Raw genomic sequence first — 17,628 nt, forward strand, 5'->3', positions numbered from 1 at the left:
TCATCATGACAGACAAAGGGCACAGCCAACATAACTTTTGTAATGATCCATATGCAGAGGATCCCACCTCTGTACCAATGTCTCCAGCAAATAACTGTAACGAGTAGAGCCTGGACAATGAGACCTATTTGCCTAACAGCAGCAATATAAGTGGTTGCATAAGAAGCCACGCATAACTTGGCTGTACTTCCTTTAAAATTAACCCTGAGTTAATTCAATACTGTCTAAAAAAAACTGGATATAGAAAATGCTAGTAAAAGGAAGTTTTGACTATTCTGTGATTTTAGAGCCTTAAGGCTTTTTAACAAACCTCTTGGATGGACCTTCAGTGTTCAATTACATTCAGTATTGTTCATACCTACCTTTAGGAATGTGGCTCTGAGTTTAGTTACCATAGATGGACTGACTCTTATGCTTTCCTGCATAATGGACGTAAAGCTGGGGTAGGAAACAAACAAAACAAATCAGCTTCTTCCTCTGAAACACTTATTGTCAACTGTTAAATCATATGTCACCAGTGTAATGCAGAAATGGTACAGACTAAAGAACTTCACTAAAGGAGGATTTTTGTTTGAAGAGATACTGGTTAGAAAAACCCTGTGTGATAAAGGGGTAGGTGGAGCAAAAGAAGAGGGCATCAGGGAGTGTTAACAACCAGGGTAATGAAGTAGCAGCTCAGCAAAATCACACCGTGGAAAAGGAGCTCTTGAACATTTGTCTTTCCTTGTTTGTTTTTGGTCAAAATATGACCTCCAGTATTTTGGAGAACACTTAATTAGACTAGAGGTTGGAGACAGAAGGTTAACAAAGCTGTTATAGTTAGAACAGGATAGACAGTAGAAAGTTACACTATCACTTAACCTGCAGCTAACAAAATGACAAGGATGGCTGTTATCTCCTATTCAGGCTGATGAGAGTTCAATATACTCAATAACTCATAGAACAAGATTTCAAGGCTGTTTTTAAATTGGAAATTTTATAGTATTAATTATATTTATGCATGTTATTTCCCATAAGTTTTGCAAATGGTGACTGACAGGAAGAAAAAGGTCCTGCTAACATACCTGTCAATTAATTGCCAAGCATAAGAAAGATCACCAACTATCTGCATGGTGATCAAGACCTCTTCCTTAATGTTGATGGTTCGGATCATCTGATGCAGAAATTTCCGTGTGTCAGCCAGAAACTGGCAAACTTGGAGGTTACTTTCCAGCTGGTGAAACTCTTGGACCTAAATTTAAAAAACAAACAAACAAAATCCATAAAAGGACTCTTTTTTGTTTTCTATTTATCTTTAAGGACAGCAATACAAACATTAAAATTAACATGTTCCTTCAGGATGTTATTGCAGTAAGAAACTTAACAAATCCTGGCCTGTTTTACAATGTATTAAATAATAAATTTCACAAAGTTACTCAAGGAGCTGTACTGTGAAACATCATACAGAGTACTCTTCTATAACCTGGAAGTAGAAGAAATGTACACAAAAACTTATGGATACTTTTATTTTGCCTTTCAAATTACCCTTTCTAGCTTCAAATGAATTTATTTTTAGAAATTCTAAAAAATGAGTAATGTTGCCAAATAATGTTTAATACTGAATTAATTTCTTCGAAAAATCCTACTTACCCTCAGCTCCAGGTGGCATTACTTTTCATACTATATCTCTTATTTTACAATCCCAAGGTCTACATGAAACTTCTGCTTAATGTAGATATATAACTGCAAAGACCTAATGGACTTAAACAATTGTTAAAACTCAGATCTGTTTGGTATCTCTGCTACTGGAAGTCAGTGCATCTGTAAAAATATTCTGTTGTTTCAGGATGAGATCATTTATCTCAAAATGTCTCTGCCATACCTCCTCCAGAGCCTGTATTAGCTGCACAGTTTTTCTGCCTGCTGCAGTGGAATCATCATAGTTTAGAGACATTATTTGCTTGGAGATTTCTCTGAACCAAGCCTGAAGATTTTCTATGTAGGAAAAAGAAACATTTAATCAAATCTCTGCATGTATGATAAGCAGGGAACTTGCTAGTCAAAACAAACAAACAAGCTATACATGTAGAATATTAATTTTAAAAGTTTTAATTTCACTGGTACATTTCTAGTCTTTCAACATGGAGGCTTGTAAAGTGGCAAACACTTTGGTAAATTTTACATACAACATTAAAAAGCCTATCAACATAAATGGGCACTAAAAAATCTTTACAAATATGATAAAGTACTTTAAAACATAAATTTCTGTTTTATTAACTGTTTTACAGTGTTAACTGCCTTGGCTGTTGCAGCTTCTGTGTTTTAGATACAAGTTTGCTAACATCAAAAAGATAAATGGAAATATTTCAGTGAGGTAATTCTGCTCTTAACTGGAAGCAAATGAAAAAATTGCCTGTATTCTAAGCTCTGTTGTTTTGGGTTGATCACAAATGTCTCCCTTACATTGAACACTTTATGCCATGTTCCTGAACAAATGAGAAAGTGATTTACAATTCATATTTCTACACCAGTTCAAGAGAAAAAAACAAAGATGCTTCAAAAAACTGAGCAAGGGATTTGGAAAGAAGTATAGATTCAATTTTAAGCCCTTGGAGAACTTGGAGAATACCAAGTGTAGAGGAGAAGTAAAATAAGGTTTGAAAAGATGCTGATACACTTGAAGTCCAGGTTATAGCCAGGGAAAGAATGAGAAGAGAGGTTAAACCACCCCTATATTTCATGGGCATGATCTTCTCATTCCTTTGTACATAGAACACAGTAATGTGAACTCCATTATATACAGAAAAGTGAGCTGGCATATTTTAGTTTTAGCTGGCCTATCTAAATAAAGGGATAAAAAAAATACTTTTAAAAATAGGGCCATATAAATATTAGGTACCTAAATATCGCTTACACATGGAATATATGCTGAAAACCTAAAGAAGACAGCAAGTAAGAGACCTCTTTGGCGGCTGAGGGACATGAAAATTGTTCTTATTATCAGTATTAGCCTCATGTATTTTCTTTTACAAATATAAATCAAAATTAGTATTTCTCCCACAGTTTAGTTTTTAATAGTTACCATTTTTCTCCACTCTAGTAAGAGGTTTAACTCCTGAGAAGACATCAGCAAGCTCAGTCATCCTTTCAGATCCTTCTTTTTTATAGTTCTCCCATTTCGTTTGTTTTTCTGACAGCATCTGCTTGAACATCTGTTGAAAAACAAACCATTTGGTTTACAAAACTGGCAAGAAGGCATGTCACAATAGATGAAATAAAATACTGAAAACAGATGGAACTGACTTAGTGATTACTACATAACCTCAAGATCTTGACAGGATATTAAATACAAAATTAAAAACAAGTAAGAGATACAGACAGTGTAATGGACATACAGTGACAGAAGTTACACTAAATTTTATAAAACAGTACAATGCAGGTTTTTTGATTTTTAGTCACTTTTAAAAATATCCAGTAATTTCTTCAGCTTAGAGATTTTATAAGACTCTCATCCAATGTTGACTTTTACTTCACATAGTCATCTCAGCCTATGCAGGAAAAGCCAATTCAAAACAGCATGGACATGAGGTTAAGCATACTCTTAAATATACTACCAGATTGTACCAGAGCACTAATGAGCAGTCTTTCAGAGACATCAGAATTTCATACATAAGTCTAAGAGTTTCCTTAGTAGCCTATCCTTAATATACATAGGCTTTTGTCTCTGTTTAAAGAAAGCCTGAAAGAGAGAAGTATGGCAGGATAAAAGCTCACACATCTTCCTCAACACTTTATTATGCCTGTTGTCAGGATGTTCATGCAAAATTCCGAGTAAATATAAACACACTGGGTAAGAATGAAACCTGCCAACTATTGAGAAGGCTGCAAAAGTTACTTCTGAGGAATAATAGTTTGTAATCTTCTATGGGAGTCTCACAATTAACAAATCAAAACAGTCATTCTTTATGTGAGTGGACTGTGCAGTAAATGCACTATTGAATCTATTGCTCTGTTCTGTCATTCAGGGGAAAATGCTGAAAAAGGCAGCAGCACATTACCTCTTTCAAAATGAATTCAAATTGAGCTGTATCCAGAAGAAGCTGGAAAAGGATCCTGGAATTGTACCTTGAGTCTGTTAGAATTTGATCCTTTATCTGGCGGAGACGTTTGTTATTTGGATCACAAGCTGAAAATGGAAAGACAACATTTCTCCATTGTTACAGAATCTGGCCAAGCTTTCAATTTGTAAAGAGATTCTAATAGCTTGAAAGCAAAAGCATTTTGCTCTGATATATAAATCCCCGCTTGCTCTCCATTCACATGGGTGTCACTGCCTTTGTACAACCCTTCCTTAGAACAGGATATAATTAAGGTTTCTGTGGTGCTTCAGCCTTCTTAAAACTTCTTCAGGCTTCTGCAGGTATGTGAATCTAGTCCACCTGACTGAGAAGTCCAGAGATCAGCATTCCTAAAACCATCACAAAAGGTGTGTGGGGGTGTAACAGAAGTCCTCTCGCACACCAAGAAGCCTCAAAGACAGCACAAGCATTCAGCCAAGGGGATGTCTAAATAGGTAAGTTTACAGACCCAAACTCACATCAACAGATTCAGTTGAACTTCAGTTCAACAGAATAACTCCCTTGTTTTTAACCTGTTAATTACTAAGATTTTAAGAAGTTGGCTACTGCTTTCCTTTAGGAGCTAGGTAAACTTTCAGGAGGATGTTCCCAGACTTTTTCTGCAGACTATTGTTCATCAGGATAATGACTTCTACTAATTTTTATACCTGTGTCTGGCTCACAAGAACTGAGGAAATGCACGTGTGGTGTTTCAGCCAAGACTTTAGGAGACTGTTAGCAAAAGACCAACAGTCATTTGCAAACAGCAGATGAAACTGCTGACTTCAACAGCAGCACACACTGAACTCCCCTCAGGACCTGCCATGAAGCACCAGTACAGCAGGACTGACAGCTCTGCAGCAGGTGCAGCACAAAGTCTCACCTGTGTCTGCAGTGTGGAGCATCAGCCAGCGGATGGCTACATTGCAGTCTCGCAGGCAATTCAGCAGCTTGGGAATATTGTCCAGCACCAGCTCTTCCCTTAGACAGCCCTCCTTGAGAAACTGCTGCACCTGCGTGTGCACTCGCTCGGTGACTGCAGCGTATCTGCTGGCCTTAAAACACACAAAGCTTGCATCAGTAGAATCCTTGCCCCAAATGGAATATATGATGTTCCCGAGAACTCAAACGGCACACAGATCAAAAAAGTGCTATAAAAATTGCATCATTACTAGTAGGCAATCATACATTGCAACTGCATGACAAAGGATTCAAGAAAAACTTTAAAGGAAAGAGCCTACACAGGAAGCATAATGTTTCAAAAATGCAGACTTGTAAACTTTCTATATTCACCTATGTACTCTCGAGGAATTAGTCCTAAAAAATGGTAATAGTATTTTATTGCCTAATGGGAAAGAACAACAACAAAAATCTATCACAGAATGGAAATACTTTTTATAAATTAAATGTCAGAGTAGGAGTGATTGATGTCCTGGCGGGGGCATAGAGTGGGGAAGGTGGCATCATGATGCACAATGGGAGCTGTGGCCCTCCACTGAGATAGTTTTGGTTTTATTTCTGCTTGGATTGATTGACTTTGGGTTTTTGTTTGTTTCTTCTCAGTGTGCTTTAATAATTTAGTAAGTAGAGTGAACCTCGCCAACCAACTTTATCGACGCTTTTATATTACACCCGTTTTTGCTGATACCTTTCTTAAAACGACTTTAAAACACCCATTCATGGCAAATTGCTGTAGTTGGCAGGATGGCAAATGATATCCCTTACTACTTACAAAAGCATGAAATAAGTCCAAGTCCTAAGTTCTCGGATGAATGGGCTTGGGATAATTAGCATGACTGGAAAGCTGTGGAGGAACATCTAAAATTTGCAAGGGGCCATATAAAGGCTGGGAAAGAGAAAGGAATTATTTGCAAGATGTTAGGCACCTGTCTAGAAACTGTCTGAAAGCACAGAAAAGTCGAAGGAGGGGATTGTCCTGCTCTGCTCTGCACTGGGGTGGCCTCACCTTCAATATTGTGGCAGTTTTGGTCACCACAGTATAAGAAAAACATTAAGCTATTGGAGAGTGTCCATAGGAGGGCAACGAAGATGGTGAAGGGCCTTGAGGGGAAGCTGTGTGAGGAGCGGCTGAGGGCACTTGGTCTTTTCAGCCCGAAGAAGAGGAGATTGAGGCGAGACCTCATTGCAGTTACAACTTCCTTATGAGGGGAGGAGGAGCAGCCAGTACTGATTTCTTCACTCTTGTGACTAGTGACAGGACTTGGAATATCATGAAGCTGAATTGAGGGAGGTTTAGCTTGGATATCAGGAAAAGGTTCTTCTCCCAGAGGGTGGCTGAGCACTGGAGCAGACTCCACATGGAACTGGTCCCAGCACCAACCCTGACAGAGTTCAAGAAGTGTTTGGATGATAGTCTCAGGGTCATGGTTTGATTCTTGGGTTGTCCTGTGCAAGGTCAGGAGTTTGACTCGATAATCCTTGTGGGTCCCTTCCAACTCAACATATTCCATGATTCTATGATTTAGCTATTATCAGTCAACTGATTAGTTGATCAAGCAAACAATCAGCCAACACAATATTACTCACTGTTTTTCAGGCATGGAAAAAATTATTTCACTTAAGAAAACCCTTAACTGCATTGTATCATACAACATTTCAGTATCATTCTTTTAAAACAGATGCTTTTCCACATTATTGCTAAAGTGGCCCCACGTAAAACTGAGTGCTTCACTCTGTCAGCATAAATGTGTGACTGCCAAAACTGTGCTCTATGCAAGAGCAAACACTATAGTCAGCTTAGGGCACCCCAATACTGAGCAGCATGGCAACGAGTGCTGGCAGCTGTTCAGTCAAGTCACAACATTGAAATGTTTAGGGTAAACAAAACACATAAGAGGAAGTGAAACAAGCAGGGCTAGGAAGACCAGATTTTGAAACTTTCAAGTGTCTTTAGCTCAAAGTTATGTACTCAAAGTATTGCACTTGAATGCAGTGCAAAGAGTTGCAAGAGGAAAAGACACATGCATTATTGACATCACAGAATATACCTGTGATGCCCACACAGCTTGCATCTTGCTAAAAAATACTCAATTCTGACTTATGTACCTGCTCTTTGACATTTGAAAGATCCAGTGTGTAGTTGAGGGCAGTTTTAGCAGCTTTGTAGGGTTCCCATGCTTCTGCTAGATTTACAGTGATTCCCATGTAAATGCTAATGACCTAAAATTGGAAGCAGAAACCAAGAAGTTGCATTTATATTAAGAAAAATACATAGTTTTCATTTAGCAGTATGACAGAAAAGGATATGCTGTGGATATAAACAAGAGATAACTAAACTGTTTTGGTAGCTGTACTTTTTGCTCTACTACCTCTGGAAATCAAGGCTTTTCTTTGAAATAAGAGGCACAGACAGTTAATTGGAGGCTTAGTTCTGAAAACAAGCTGACAGTTCTTTCAGTCAGTATATATGATCCTCTATTTTCCCCCCCATAAACTTATGACTTATTTTTCATTTCCATGACACTCTAAAGAAGACTGACGAAAGAAACTGGGGAAACAACTATGATAGGAAGGGAAAAATCATCTGAATTAATCCTACTGTGAGGATGCCCAAAGGATTAAATTGAAATGCAAGGGATCTTCCACAGTAACAGAAACAGAAGGAAATTATTATTACACAGTGCAATTTTTAAGGAGCAAAGAGGAACTGATTTCAGACCCCAGCACAAGTTTAAGAGTGATTACAAATGCAGAATTGTGATTGACTAACAAGTGTTTGTAAGATAATTGCTTAAAAATGGAAGACTTGGGTTACTGACAAATGAAGGATATACAGAGCTGTGGCATTATGAGCTTTGTCACTCTATTGCTCCAATACTCCTCCATCCAGAAGTGATCACATTGATGGAGACACTGCCAACCTTTGAGCTCTTCTGACAGTGTCAAGTAGAAGCAAATGGGACACCGGTCTGCTGATATGAAGATCCTCCTCATACTGCTGAAGTGAAGCTCATTATTTCCTGTAGATGACAGTTCCCTGAAAGGCTACACTCCAACTGCTAACTATTTGAATTCAGCCTAGGAGTCAAGTATTCTGTGCAATGCAGCTAACTCATCCGTATCTGACCACAAGAAGACAGGTGTTGTCTAACAATATCAGTATGTACTGTGAACTCAAGTTAATAAAAATGCTGGCATAATCAAAAATTCACAATGGCAAGTCCTCATTTCTAAAAATAAGTTTGCAGTTTTCCAGAAATGGAGGGGTTCTGATATCTACCAAAATAGCCACCTGCTGCAGTTTCTTCCCTCCTTTCTTCACTTTTCCACTTATGGTACAGAAGAATACAATTTGAAACAAACATAAATAGACAAATTAATGTACAGTTTCTTTTTTAAGTCTGACTGCCTTTGATACAGACTACCTAGGGACCCTATTCTTACACGCCAGCCTATTTCAGTAGCAGTTTTTTGCAGACTAGGGATTCTGGATGGAAATCCCAAATCTCAATACTGAGACGCAGTAATTCCATTTTGATCACTGCATCTGGAAAGGTCTATGAAATCACACATAGTGACTGTTTTGGCCTCTAAGTTATTTGGACAATGGCATGGAATTAATCCTTAAACAAGTTTTCAAGTAACATCAGTGTGGGATGATTTGTTGGAGAGCAAGACTGTCCCCCAGAGCATCCTTGACAGGCTGATAGAATTCACCAGCTGAAACTACATGAAGTTCAGTAATGACAAATACAAAACCCAAAGCCTTGCAACAGCACAATCTGGGAACTGGCTGCCTATGTAACAATTCTGCAGAAAAGGACCTAAGTGTCTTGGTGGACAAACCAAACATGAATGAGACATGTAGCCTTATGACAGCAAAAAGTAATCATACACTGGGCCCTGCCAGCCAGACTGCAGCCACCAGATTGAGGGAAGTGAGTCTTTTCCTCCAGTCAGCTCTCATGAGGTCACATTCACAGTAACGTGTCCAGATTTGGGCTCCTCTGTATAACACAGACATGGACAAACTGGAATGAATTGAACAGAAGTCCACTAAGGCACCTATGGGGGCCCATTATGTTGGTAGAGGCTATGGGAGCTGGGTTTGCTTAAGCTGGAAGAAAGATGACTAAGGGACCTGACTGTTGTCTCTCAATGCCTAAAGGGAAGTTATGAATAAGACAGAGCCAGACCCATCTCAGACACATGCACTGAAAAGACAAGAGGCAACAGCCACAAGCTACAACAGGGGAAATTCCAGTTGTACAGACTGAAGAAATTCTTCACCATGAGAGTGATTAAGCACAGACACAGGTGTCCAGAGGGGCCCTAGAGTCTTCACCTTAAATATTTTCAAAACTAACTGGAAAAGGCCTGAACAGCCTGATTTATCTTTGAAGTCAGCCCTGGTTTGAGAAGGAGGCTGGACTAAAAGATGCCTAAAATCCTTTCTAGCACACATTTTTCTATGACTCACTTTATCATGATGGTATTAGAGTGTAGTTGTTAAAGTATTTAAGGTGATAAATGATACTTTCAGAGGACTGCCTTCTGTGCTTATCCAAAATGTTTGACTCAGACTGCTTCACTCTGAACACAGTAAAACTTTCACAGAGAAGAATTCTTTCTAGTTTTGGGACATTACTATTTTCTATAATGCATACTGTAACAATAATTAAAATTGTTCCTATAACATTAAATCCAGGGAACAGTTTTAAAACAGAATTAATTTTTACCCAATTATCTGGAAAGTATTTATCCACTATCTCTCTCATTTTTGCTTGCTGAGTGTGAAGAATAGAAGGGTCAAAATACAGTATCACATAGAGCATAGCAGCCTGAGTAGCCAGGGCGGTGCTGCGGTGTTCTGGCAATGGATATGCTGAAACCTAGAAAAAGGGAACAAAACAAAACTGAACAAAACACAGTGCAACATAAGCCACCTGAAAGTATTATGGGGCACATTAAAGAATACAGCATATAGACACTAGGAGGCAACGAGGATATTTAGGTAAACTGGACATGCTTACACACATGCAGTATATTTACCAGATACATTTCCACAATATAAAAGTTGACTGTGTAGATGCCTGCTACCTTTAACAGGCTACAGTAAGAAACGTAAAAGTATAGTAAATGACTCAAAGGAGGAATGAACCAAAGAGCATAAGATCATTTGAAAGGAGAAGAGCCAGAAATAAGTATTTTACAAGGACTAAGTATGTTTAGTTCATCTCAGACAGAAACAAGGATTAATTTAATCAAAGAAAGAGGTGATTAGGATGCAGATAATTTAATCTGCCAGGGGGTCAGACTGGCTGCTCTCAAGAGTTCCCTTATAACCTCTGTGATTTATTTTTTTCTGCACGTCATGGCTGAGTAACTAATCTGAGAATGAATTTGATATTCCCCTTTAGACCCCTCTTCTATCTCAGAGTGACTTACCTGGTTATAAATGTCATCTGACCGCAGGCGGCCGATCACCATGCTGATGAATGTTTCACTTATGGGAACCCTGCTGAAGTAACTCTCGGGGTAGTTTGGAGGTCTTTTAGCTCCAGGTTGGCTTGAGTATCCAGTGCTTCGAAGCAATTTACAAATATCATCTAAGTTGGAATCAGCAGAAGATCGGGCTGCACTGTTTTACAAAAGAAAGGAACAAAAATACAAGCTATATGACCTAATAATTTCCTGCCCTCCCACTCCTTGTAACCACCTCCTTCTCACAAGAAAATTAATGGATACTAAGGTCTGGGAGATTTTTGGTCGTTTACTCCACGGATATAATGTTTAGCACGTTACAGGAGGTCACTGCTAAACGTCCTTACTGAAATTCCAGATCAGCACACAAAGCACAAACAGAAAATTGAACTTTACTCGGGGACAGAAACAAGGAGTTTTATATTCAGAGAAGGAGTTTCTGTTCCTTTTTTAACTTTTACTTTTCCCTCCTCATTTCTGAATTCCCCTTGTCGATCCACTTCTGCATTCCAGAGTGAAGAAATCTCTCATTATATACTGAGAGGCATAAACACAGTCAAAGCAGCATTGGAATAGGATACCTCCTTTTTTATATGTGTGAAAGAGTTTGCACCGATACCTTTTGAGACCGCAACTGTCATATCATGATGCTGTCAACTCCCCTGGAAAACTCACTGATTTACTCAATCAAGCACTGTAACTACAGGAAGTCTGACTTGCAATACATCTGTCATCTGGATACTTAGGACTTTTCAGAAGGTTTCCTTGCACATTTGGGAACCTATGATACTTTGACAGCCGGCACATGCAGCCTTAAAGGTTTTCCTGAAAGTTTATTTGTGGACTTCAAATGTCTACTGTAACAGAATGAAAAATCTGCTGCTTGTTTCTGAACTAAAGCTGCAAACAGCTGAAGTAAAGACCTCTACTGATACTCAGAGAGCTCTGCTGAAATATCTGTACACAGTCAGGTGATGAAAAAGGTCATTTATCTTAATTCAATAACCAAGATTACTGAATATACTGCATGCTACAGCTTTTCAGCCCTGAGTGCTTCTGCATACCTACATACACTACCTGTATCTGTAGTAGGAAACCAGCATTCTTTCTCTGACCTCTCCTTCAATCTTCTGGTCAATGACCAGTAGCATGACTCCATATAAATACAGTGCTTCACACTGTTTGGAAAGAGAAACAATTAAGAAAGAAAATCACATAAACCCAGTTCTGTAGCAACATTTAAAGAAAACCACATATTGGCAAACTAGCTCAATGTCAACCACGCATTCAATATAGTATGTAAAATGCTAGACTGAGGATTTTTGGTCTTTGTCTTCCTTGAAGTGAGTCACAGCATTTCCATGCATTTGGTAAAATTAAATCTTTGTCTAGTTTGGCACTAAATACTTACTAGAAGCTGTTTTCCATCTTCATTAAGGAGGACTGTTTCTAATGTTTGCTGAATGTAAATTCCTTCATTGAGGTCATCTAAGTATCTAGGAATCATGACAAAAAGTTGGTCATTGACTATTTTGCTCTCAAACCCTACGTCCTCAGAACTCAATTGGTCGATTTTCTCTAAAAGTCAACAGATGCATCAGAACATTTCCCTAGCACAAGCAGAGTGGAGTTTCTCAGACAAAGAAGAAGAGATGCTCTACTATAAAATGAGGACTGTAACTCCTAGCCAGCGCCAACGAGTTGGTGAAAGTCTCCTTTCATATCCTGATGGTGTATGTGAAAGACACTAGAAGAACCTCGTAACTTACAGCTCATCCTCTTAATCTCGTTATAGAGGATAATAGCCTGAGAAGACTTCCATGCAAAAATTTAGAAGAACTGTCATATTTTCGAGTTACCTCAAAAATACCTCTTGGAAATACCATAAATTGATCTCAATCATAATTTAGAAGGCAGAGCTAGAAACAGAGTATGTTCACCTTATTTAACAGAAGATTTATTCCTTTAATGGATTTTCCATTAATACTATTTATTAATAAACAATATTAAGTATTTAATATTTCCATACAAGATCAATAACAAACCCAATTATCATGCTTAAGATTCTCAGGAACTTTTCCTTAGAGTATTTAATGACCCTTTCATTTTGTTTTTTACAGGTCAGAGTAGCAAACCTGAGAATTTGGCAACTCCACTGAAAACTTATGTTCGGGAAAATAATGCCAATGAAAGGTAAAGAAAAGGAAACATACCTGATATTCTGTTTTGCAAGACCACAAAAAACTTAGCTTAATGATATGGAGCCTTCTTTTGCTAAAAAGAAATCTTCAGGACAATCTCCAAGATAAGGAAGAAAAACTAGCTCAAGCTTACAATTGGGGAAATGAGGTAGAGAGATTAAATGTTTTCAAGTTATATATTAAGCTTGTAGGGAAGAGTAGGAGTAAAAGTCAATGTTCATTACAGTTATCCAGATTATCCATATGTATTTCAGGTACCATACCTGCTTAAATCCACAATATATTTATGTACACTCTGGAAAGCTAGATAAAATCTTGTCAAAATTTCAATGTTGTTTTCACGAAATTCTTCATCTAAATCCAGTAACTCAGGCTTGGCTTCCAGTTTCCCTTCACATGCCTCAGGCCCCTAAGAAAATAAATTCATCTTTAGAGACAGGATTTGACTTTGACCTCTACTTGACTTCCCTTCAATAGGACACAGACCCTGTACAACCACCACTGTGTGCAAAACAGAGTTGACATTTCTTGCTGAAACAAGGATCTGCAGTTTTCCAAGCTACTTTATGATTCAATATTGATTCCACAAAGATGAGTTTTACACTTTGTTACAATCTGCAATGACTTTAAAAATGATTTATCCTATGTAACCAATGGAAAGGAACAGTCAATGCTTTTGGGAAAGCCCTAATGCATCTGAAGCCAGCAGGTGCTTTTTGTTGTGCTATCTCCTGGATGGAATTTTTTTCTTTACACATTTGATCTGATCGATTTCTCAGATAGAAACCATGACATTGAGGGCTCACAAAGCTTAGTACCTTCTGATACATTCAAATTGCTTAAAAGTATTAGACCTGTTTTACAGACTTTGGGTCTAGCTCAGCACTTGTCCCTCAGATTAAGGCAGAAACTGTCATTAACAATTGTGAGGGAAAAAGGGTTGGGACGAACAGCCTGACTTCCTTAAAGCAATAATACAACTTTTCTAACTCTTTACCACTGTCACATTTCTCATAACCACTACTTGGTCTTGCCATCACCATCTAAATGAAAATACTGTTAATGTTTAATTGAAAATATTATTAACATTTAATTGAAAATACCCAGCTGACAATTTCTTGAGTTTTTAAGAATGCTTTTCTGCTTCTCCTTTTGTGCAAAATACCTATAAAAAAAGGATAAAAGCAGACCCCAGACTGCCTGTGAAGTTCAAATGTACGAAGTAAACAGTCTCAACTTTCAAAATCTCAAACCTCTCTACGCATTAGGTAATTCTAAGACTCATTAATACAGAAGTGGTGCGTTCGCAGTAAAAATATCTGTAAATTCACTAATCTCAGCTTTATAAATAAGACTTCTCTGGATTTTTGGGATTATAACTGAAAAACTGTTATGCTTCCTTAACATTCAAAAATACTACAGTTTGAAGGATTATTGTATTTCTTACCAATTAGACCTATCTGCTTTGAAGTTTTTAAGTAATTTGTGTAAAAAAAAAGACTTCTAACAAGTACTTCGATCTAAAGGTAATTCTGAAATCATTTGTTCTCAGGATTTTCAGTATCCAAGGCTTACAGTTAGTGACTGAAATTTACAACTCTTACTAAAATAAAACAGAATAAAACTTTGCAAGTCCCTCCCCTTGCTTTACTATTGACATTTCTTGTGCTGTACAATCAAAATAAAGTCAGATTAGATAGTCTTGTAGTTCCCTCTTAAGCACACTGGAAAACAACAGAGAGAACTTAGTCCTGCAAGAAGCTTAATTTTGGAAAGGAAATACAGTCTTTCCATGGATACTACTGTCGTGGTTTGAATCTTGTTTTCCCCCAGAGGCTAAATTAAAGTGGTAGACCCCAAGGGGTGGAAACCCCTGGAAGTTTTGAAGTTCTGCCCAATGGGCGCTCCTGCAGAAATGTAAACATATCACAAGCTCACCGGAAGAGATGAGTTGTAGTTTTGGTGGTTGGAGAGGTGGCCATGTTGTAGAGCCACGAGGAAGGGGCTCTGAGCCCCTTGGGCCCTCTGGGGCCCCCCAGCTCTGGCTGAGGGGGGGATTGCAGAGACTTGGAACAGTCTTAGACTGGACTAAGTGTCTGTAGTATGCCGGGAGATGTTTTCTCCATGGGCACAGAGCAGCAGCCAGCACTGACCAGAGAAACGGTGGCAGAGAGCCAGAGATAAGACCTGAACTAAGGAGCAGCAGAAGCAACATGCAACACCAGAGAAAGGACTCCTGGAAGGAGAGCCGAGGAGAAAGAGAGCCAGCAGCTGAGAGACAGAGTTTGGGGTAAGACTGTACCAGCCCCCCAAAACTCCTTTGAGATCCCTCTGAGAAAAGAGGGAGATGGACTCCTATTAAGGAGAAGAGTTTTAGACATGCAGCACCGGAGAGAGAGGAGCTGAGAAGCTCAGAGACGTCCCGGAGCTGGACCGGGACGGCCAGAGGAATGCGGAGGGAGTTGACCTTGGCTCCCCCCCCCTTGCACTGCTGCCACGGTGGCAGCCTGAGAGACAGGGCACAGAGGCCCTGCAAGGAGTTGAGTCTCCTGGAGATACCAGACCGTCACGAAGACCCCCCTGTGTCTTCGTGATATGACGTGGTGATACGACCTTGTCTGGGGTTATGAAGCCCACGGAAGACCCCTCGGTTGGAGGCGATGGGGCCGAGAGAGACTTGAATACCTCCCTCGTGAGTGCTGGCAGAAATCCAGCTATCAGCTGCTGCACGTGGAGAAGACAGACAGAACCTGCTGCCTCAGAAGATGCTGCTGCTTAAGGACTGGAAGGGATCTGTCCTTCTTTCCCTCCTGGACTTTTATTTGGAGGGGAGAAGAGATCTGATCATTGTAAATACATATGTCATGGTAGAGATAGTTGTGATCGTGTGTATAATGTGATATGGTATTTATTTGTACAGTCATTGTAATATATTCCCTTTCCCCCACTTTGAGTCTGGTGTGTTTTGTCTGGAAAAACCCATCTCACATTAAACTGAGATGTGGGAGGGGGAATAGAGCTAGGGAATTGGATTTTGGGGCTATCTCAAACCATGACACTACTCTTTGATTTATTTATTCAGCACACATGACAAGTCCAGCAAATGAACAATCACAGCACTGTCAGACAGGAAAGCAGAACTCAGTTTTCATGGCTGCAAAGAATAAGCTACAGAAAGCCCAAGAAAGATGGGCATACTGCCCACAGTACTGCTCTGAAGGAAAACAACCAACTGCACAGGCTCAAAACCTGCTGGTGAAAGTATAATGCAGTAATTCTGCAGGAGGAAATAACAACAATCACCACCACCACCTCCCCAGAATCCAATACTCATCAAACATTTTGGGACTGCTCTTGAATGCACTTAGAACTGCCACCCCCTTCCTGCCCTGATACTCTCAGTGCAGGTACCAGTTACACTCCTATCCTGCCAAGGGCTCTAAGCACAGAACCTTTCCTAGACTGTTTCCACTTGTTGAAATGATTAAGATGAGGCTGAATACGATCAAATATACATAAAACACTAGTCAGCCCGGAAGCAGAACATTACCATGCAAGCATCTTGCTACCTCAATTTGGTTAATTGTTGGTAAAAACTAATCAAGTCATGATAGTCAATTCTGAAGAATGCTAGTAATAAACACAATAGTCAGGAATGGCTATTTCATAACCCGAAGCATCCTCATGTGAGATAGCAATGCTTTAAGAAGTTTAACAACAAAAGGACTTACCTTAAAATAACTGAAATCAAATATGATATCCCCATACTTCTGTTGATCAGCCTTGTCCTTTAGCCTGAAAACACCAGGAATAAATTCGGAAAGTCTCAGAAGTTCTGCAATGATGGCATTTCCACAGGAGACAATCCGAAGAATTGCCTGACCACACAGATTGTTTTCAGCCAGAAAATCCACCATTGTGGAGCTGGATGCAACAGAGCAGCAGGTCCTGCAGTCCGAGTCTAATCTTTAATCTTTAGGTTATTTTAAGCAAAAAAGCCTGATGAGGAAACTCGCTGCGCCATGAATAACCTGTAAAAACAAAGCAAGACACATTCAGAGTGCTTTGTGTTCATGTTTTTGATAGTTTAATTTGTGTATTTTTAAGAATACTCTCCTACCTTTCAATTTATGAAATCTAAATTATCACAGCTTTGTGAAATGAAAAAAAAAAATGCATTGACTTCATCTTCAGCATGTACACTGTGTTTGACTCAGTGACCTGTGTGACCAGGCAAGGGAAGCGTGACCTTTTGTACCAGGAAAGCTGAAGAGCACTACTGAAGAATGAAACGGTCACAAATCCTGAAGCAATCGTGACCACGACTGAGAGATGAGAGCAAGGAAAGCAAAAACACTTCACAACATGTGTTTTTAAGAGTCAATTTAAAAATACAAACAAAGTGACTGCAATGGACTTCAGCAACAAGGAAAACTTTCATAGCAAATAGAAACGACACCGCTCTGTTCCTTTACTTATTGCTGAAGGACTCGCTTCCACGCTGTGGTTGCATTTCCTGGTCACAGTTTTGTTCCTTGACATGTTTCCAGCGGGATGGGGCGCGCACCACTGCTAAAAATATGTTTCTGTATTTCAGAAACATCCATGCGAAGTTATTGAGCTGGCTTGACTTTTCACCAAAAACCTTCCGAACCACTGCGACAAATTCAAGATGACAGTGAGCTGCCCCAAAAATGTTCTGGCCCAGAACGGGCGCCTGGAGCTTGCCCCGGTCCCCGCTGCCGCCGCCGCCGCAGGGCGCACCGCGGGGCCCAGATCCGCAGGGCCCGGACGGGCTCTGAACCCACCCCACCCCACCCCACCCCACCCCACCCCACCCCACCCCACCCCACCCCATCCCATCCCATCCCATCCCATCCCATCCC

The 17,628-nt window shown here is 39.6% G+C and overlaps 1 protein-coding gene across 2 annotated transcripts in view; it reads right to left on the reverse strand.

Annotated features, from left to right (window-relative positions):
* WASHC5 (WASH complex subunit 5) overlaps nucleotides 1–17,628 on the reverse strand; it is a 28,615-nt gene that overhangs the window by 10,744 nt on the left and 243 nt on the right. For both annotated transcript variants that reach the window (XM_051778526.1, XM_051778527.1), the window contains exons 2-14: nucleotides 16,474–16,773; nucleotides 13,006–13,151; nucleotides 11,953–12,037; nucleotides 11,619–11,719; nucleotides 10,506–10,698; nucleotides 9,797–9,949; nucleotides 7,164–7,277; nucleotides 4,981–5,152; nucleotides 4,038–4,165; nucleotides 3,062–3,191; nucleotides 1,862–1,974; nucleotides 1,065–1,231; nucleotides 363–438 (exon numbers count right to left, since the gene is read on the reverse strand). In XM_051778526.1, coding sequence (XP_051634486.1) covers nucleotides 363–438; nucleotides 1,065–1,231; nucleotides 1,862–1,974; nucleotides 3,062–3,191; nucleotides 4,038–4,165; nucleotides 4,981–5,152; nucleotides 7,164–7,277; nucleotides 9,797–9,949; nucleotides 10,506–10,698; nucleotides 11,619–11,719; nucleotides 11,953–12,037; nucleotides 13,006–13,151; nucleotides 16,474–16,659 — 1,764 coding nt within the window. In that variant the 5' untranslated portion in view covers nucleotides 16,660–16,773. The remainder of the gene's footprint in view (nucleotides 1–362; nucleotides 439–1,064; nucleotides 1,232–1,861; nucleotides 1,975–3,061; nucleotides 3,192–4,037; nucleotides 4,166–4,980; nucleotides 5,153–7,163; nucleotides 7,278–9,796; nucleotides 9,950–10,505; nucleotides 10,699–11,618; nucleotides 11,720–11,952; nucleotides 12,038–13,005; nucleotides 13,152–16,473; nucleotides 16,774–17,628) is intronic.

Source organism: Manacus candei, unplaced genomic scaffold, assembly GCF_025592945.1.
Source record: "Manacus candei isolate 608988 ecotype Guabito, Panama unplaced genomic scaffold, ASM2559294v1 h1tg000013l, whole genome shotgun sequence".
In the NCBI taxonomy this organism is placed as follows: Eukaryota; Metazoa; Chordata; class Aves; order Passeriformes; family Pipridae; genus Manacus; species Manacus candei.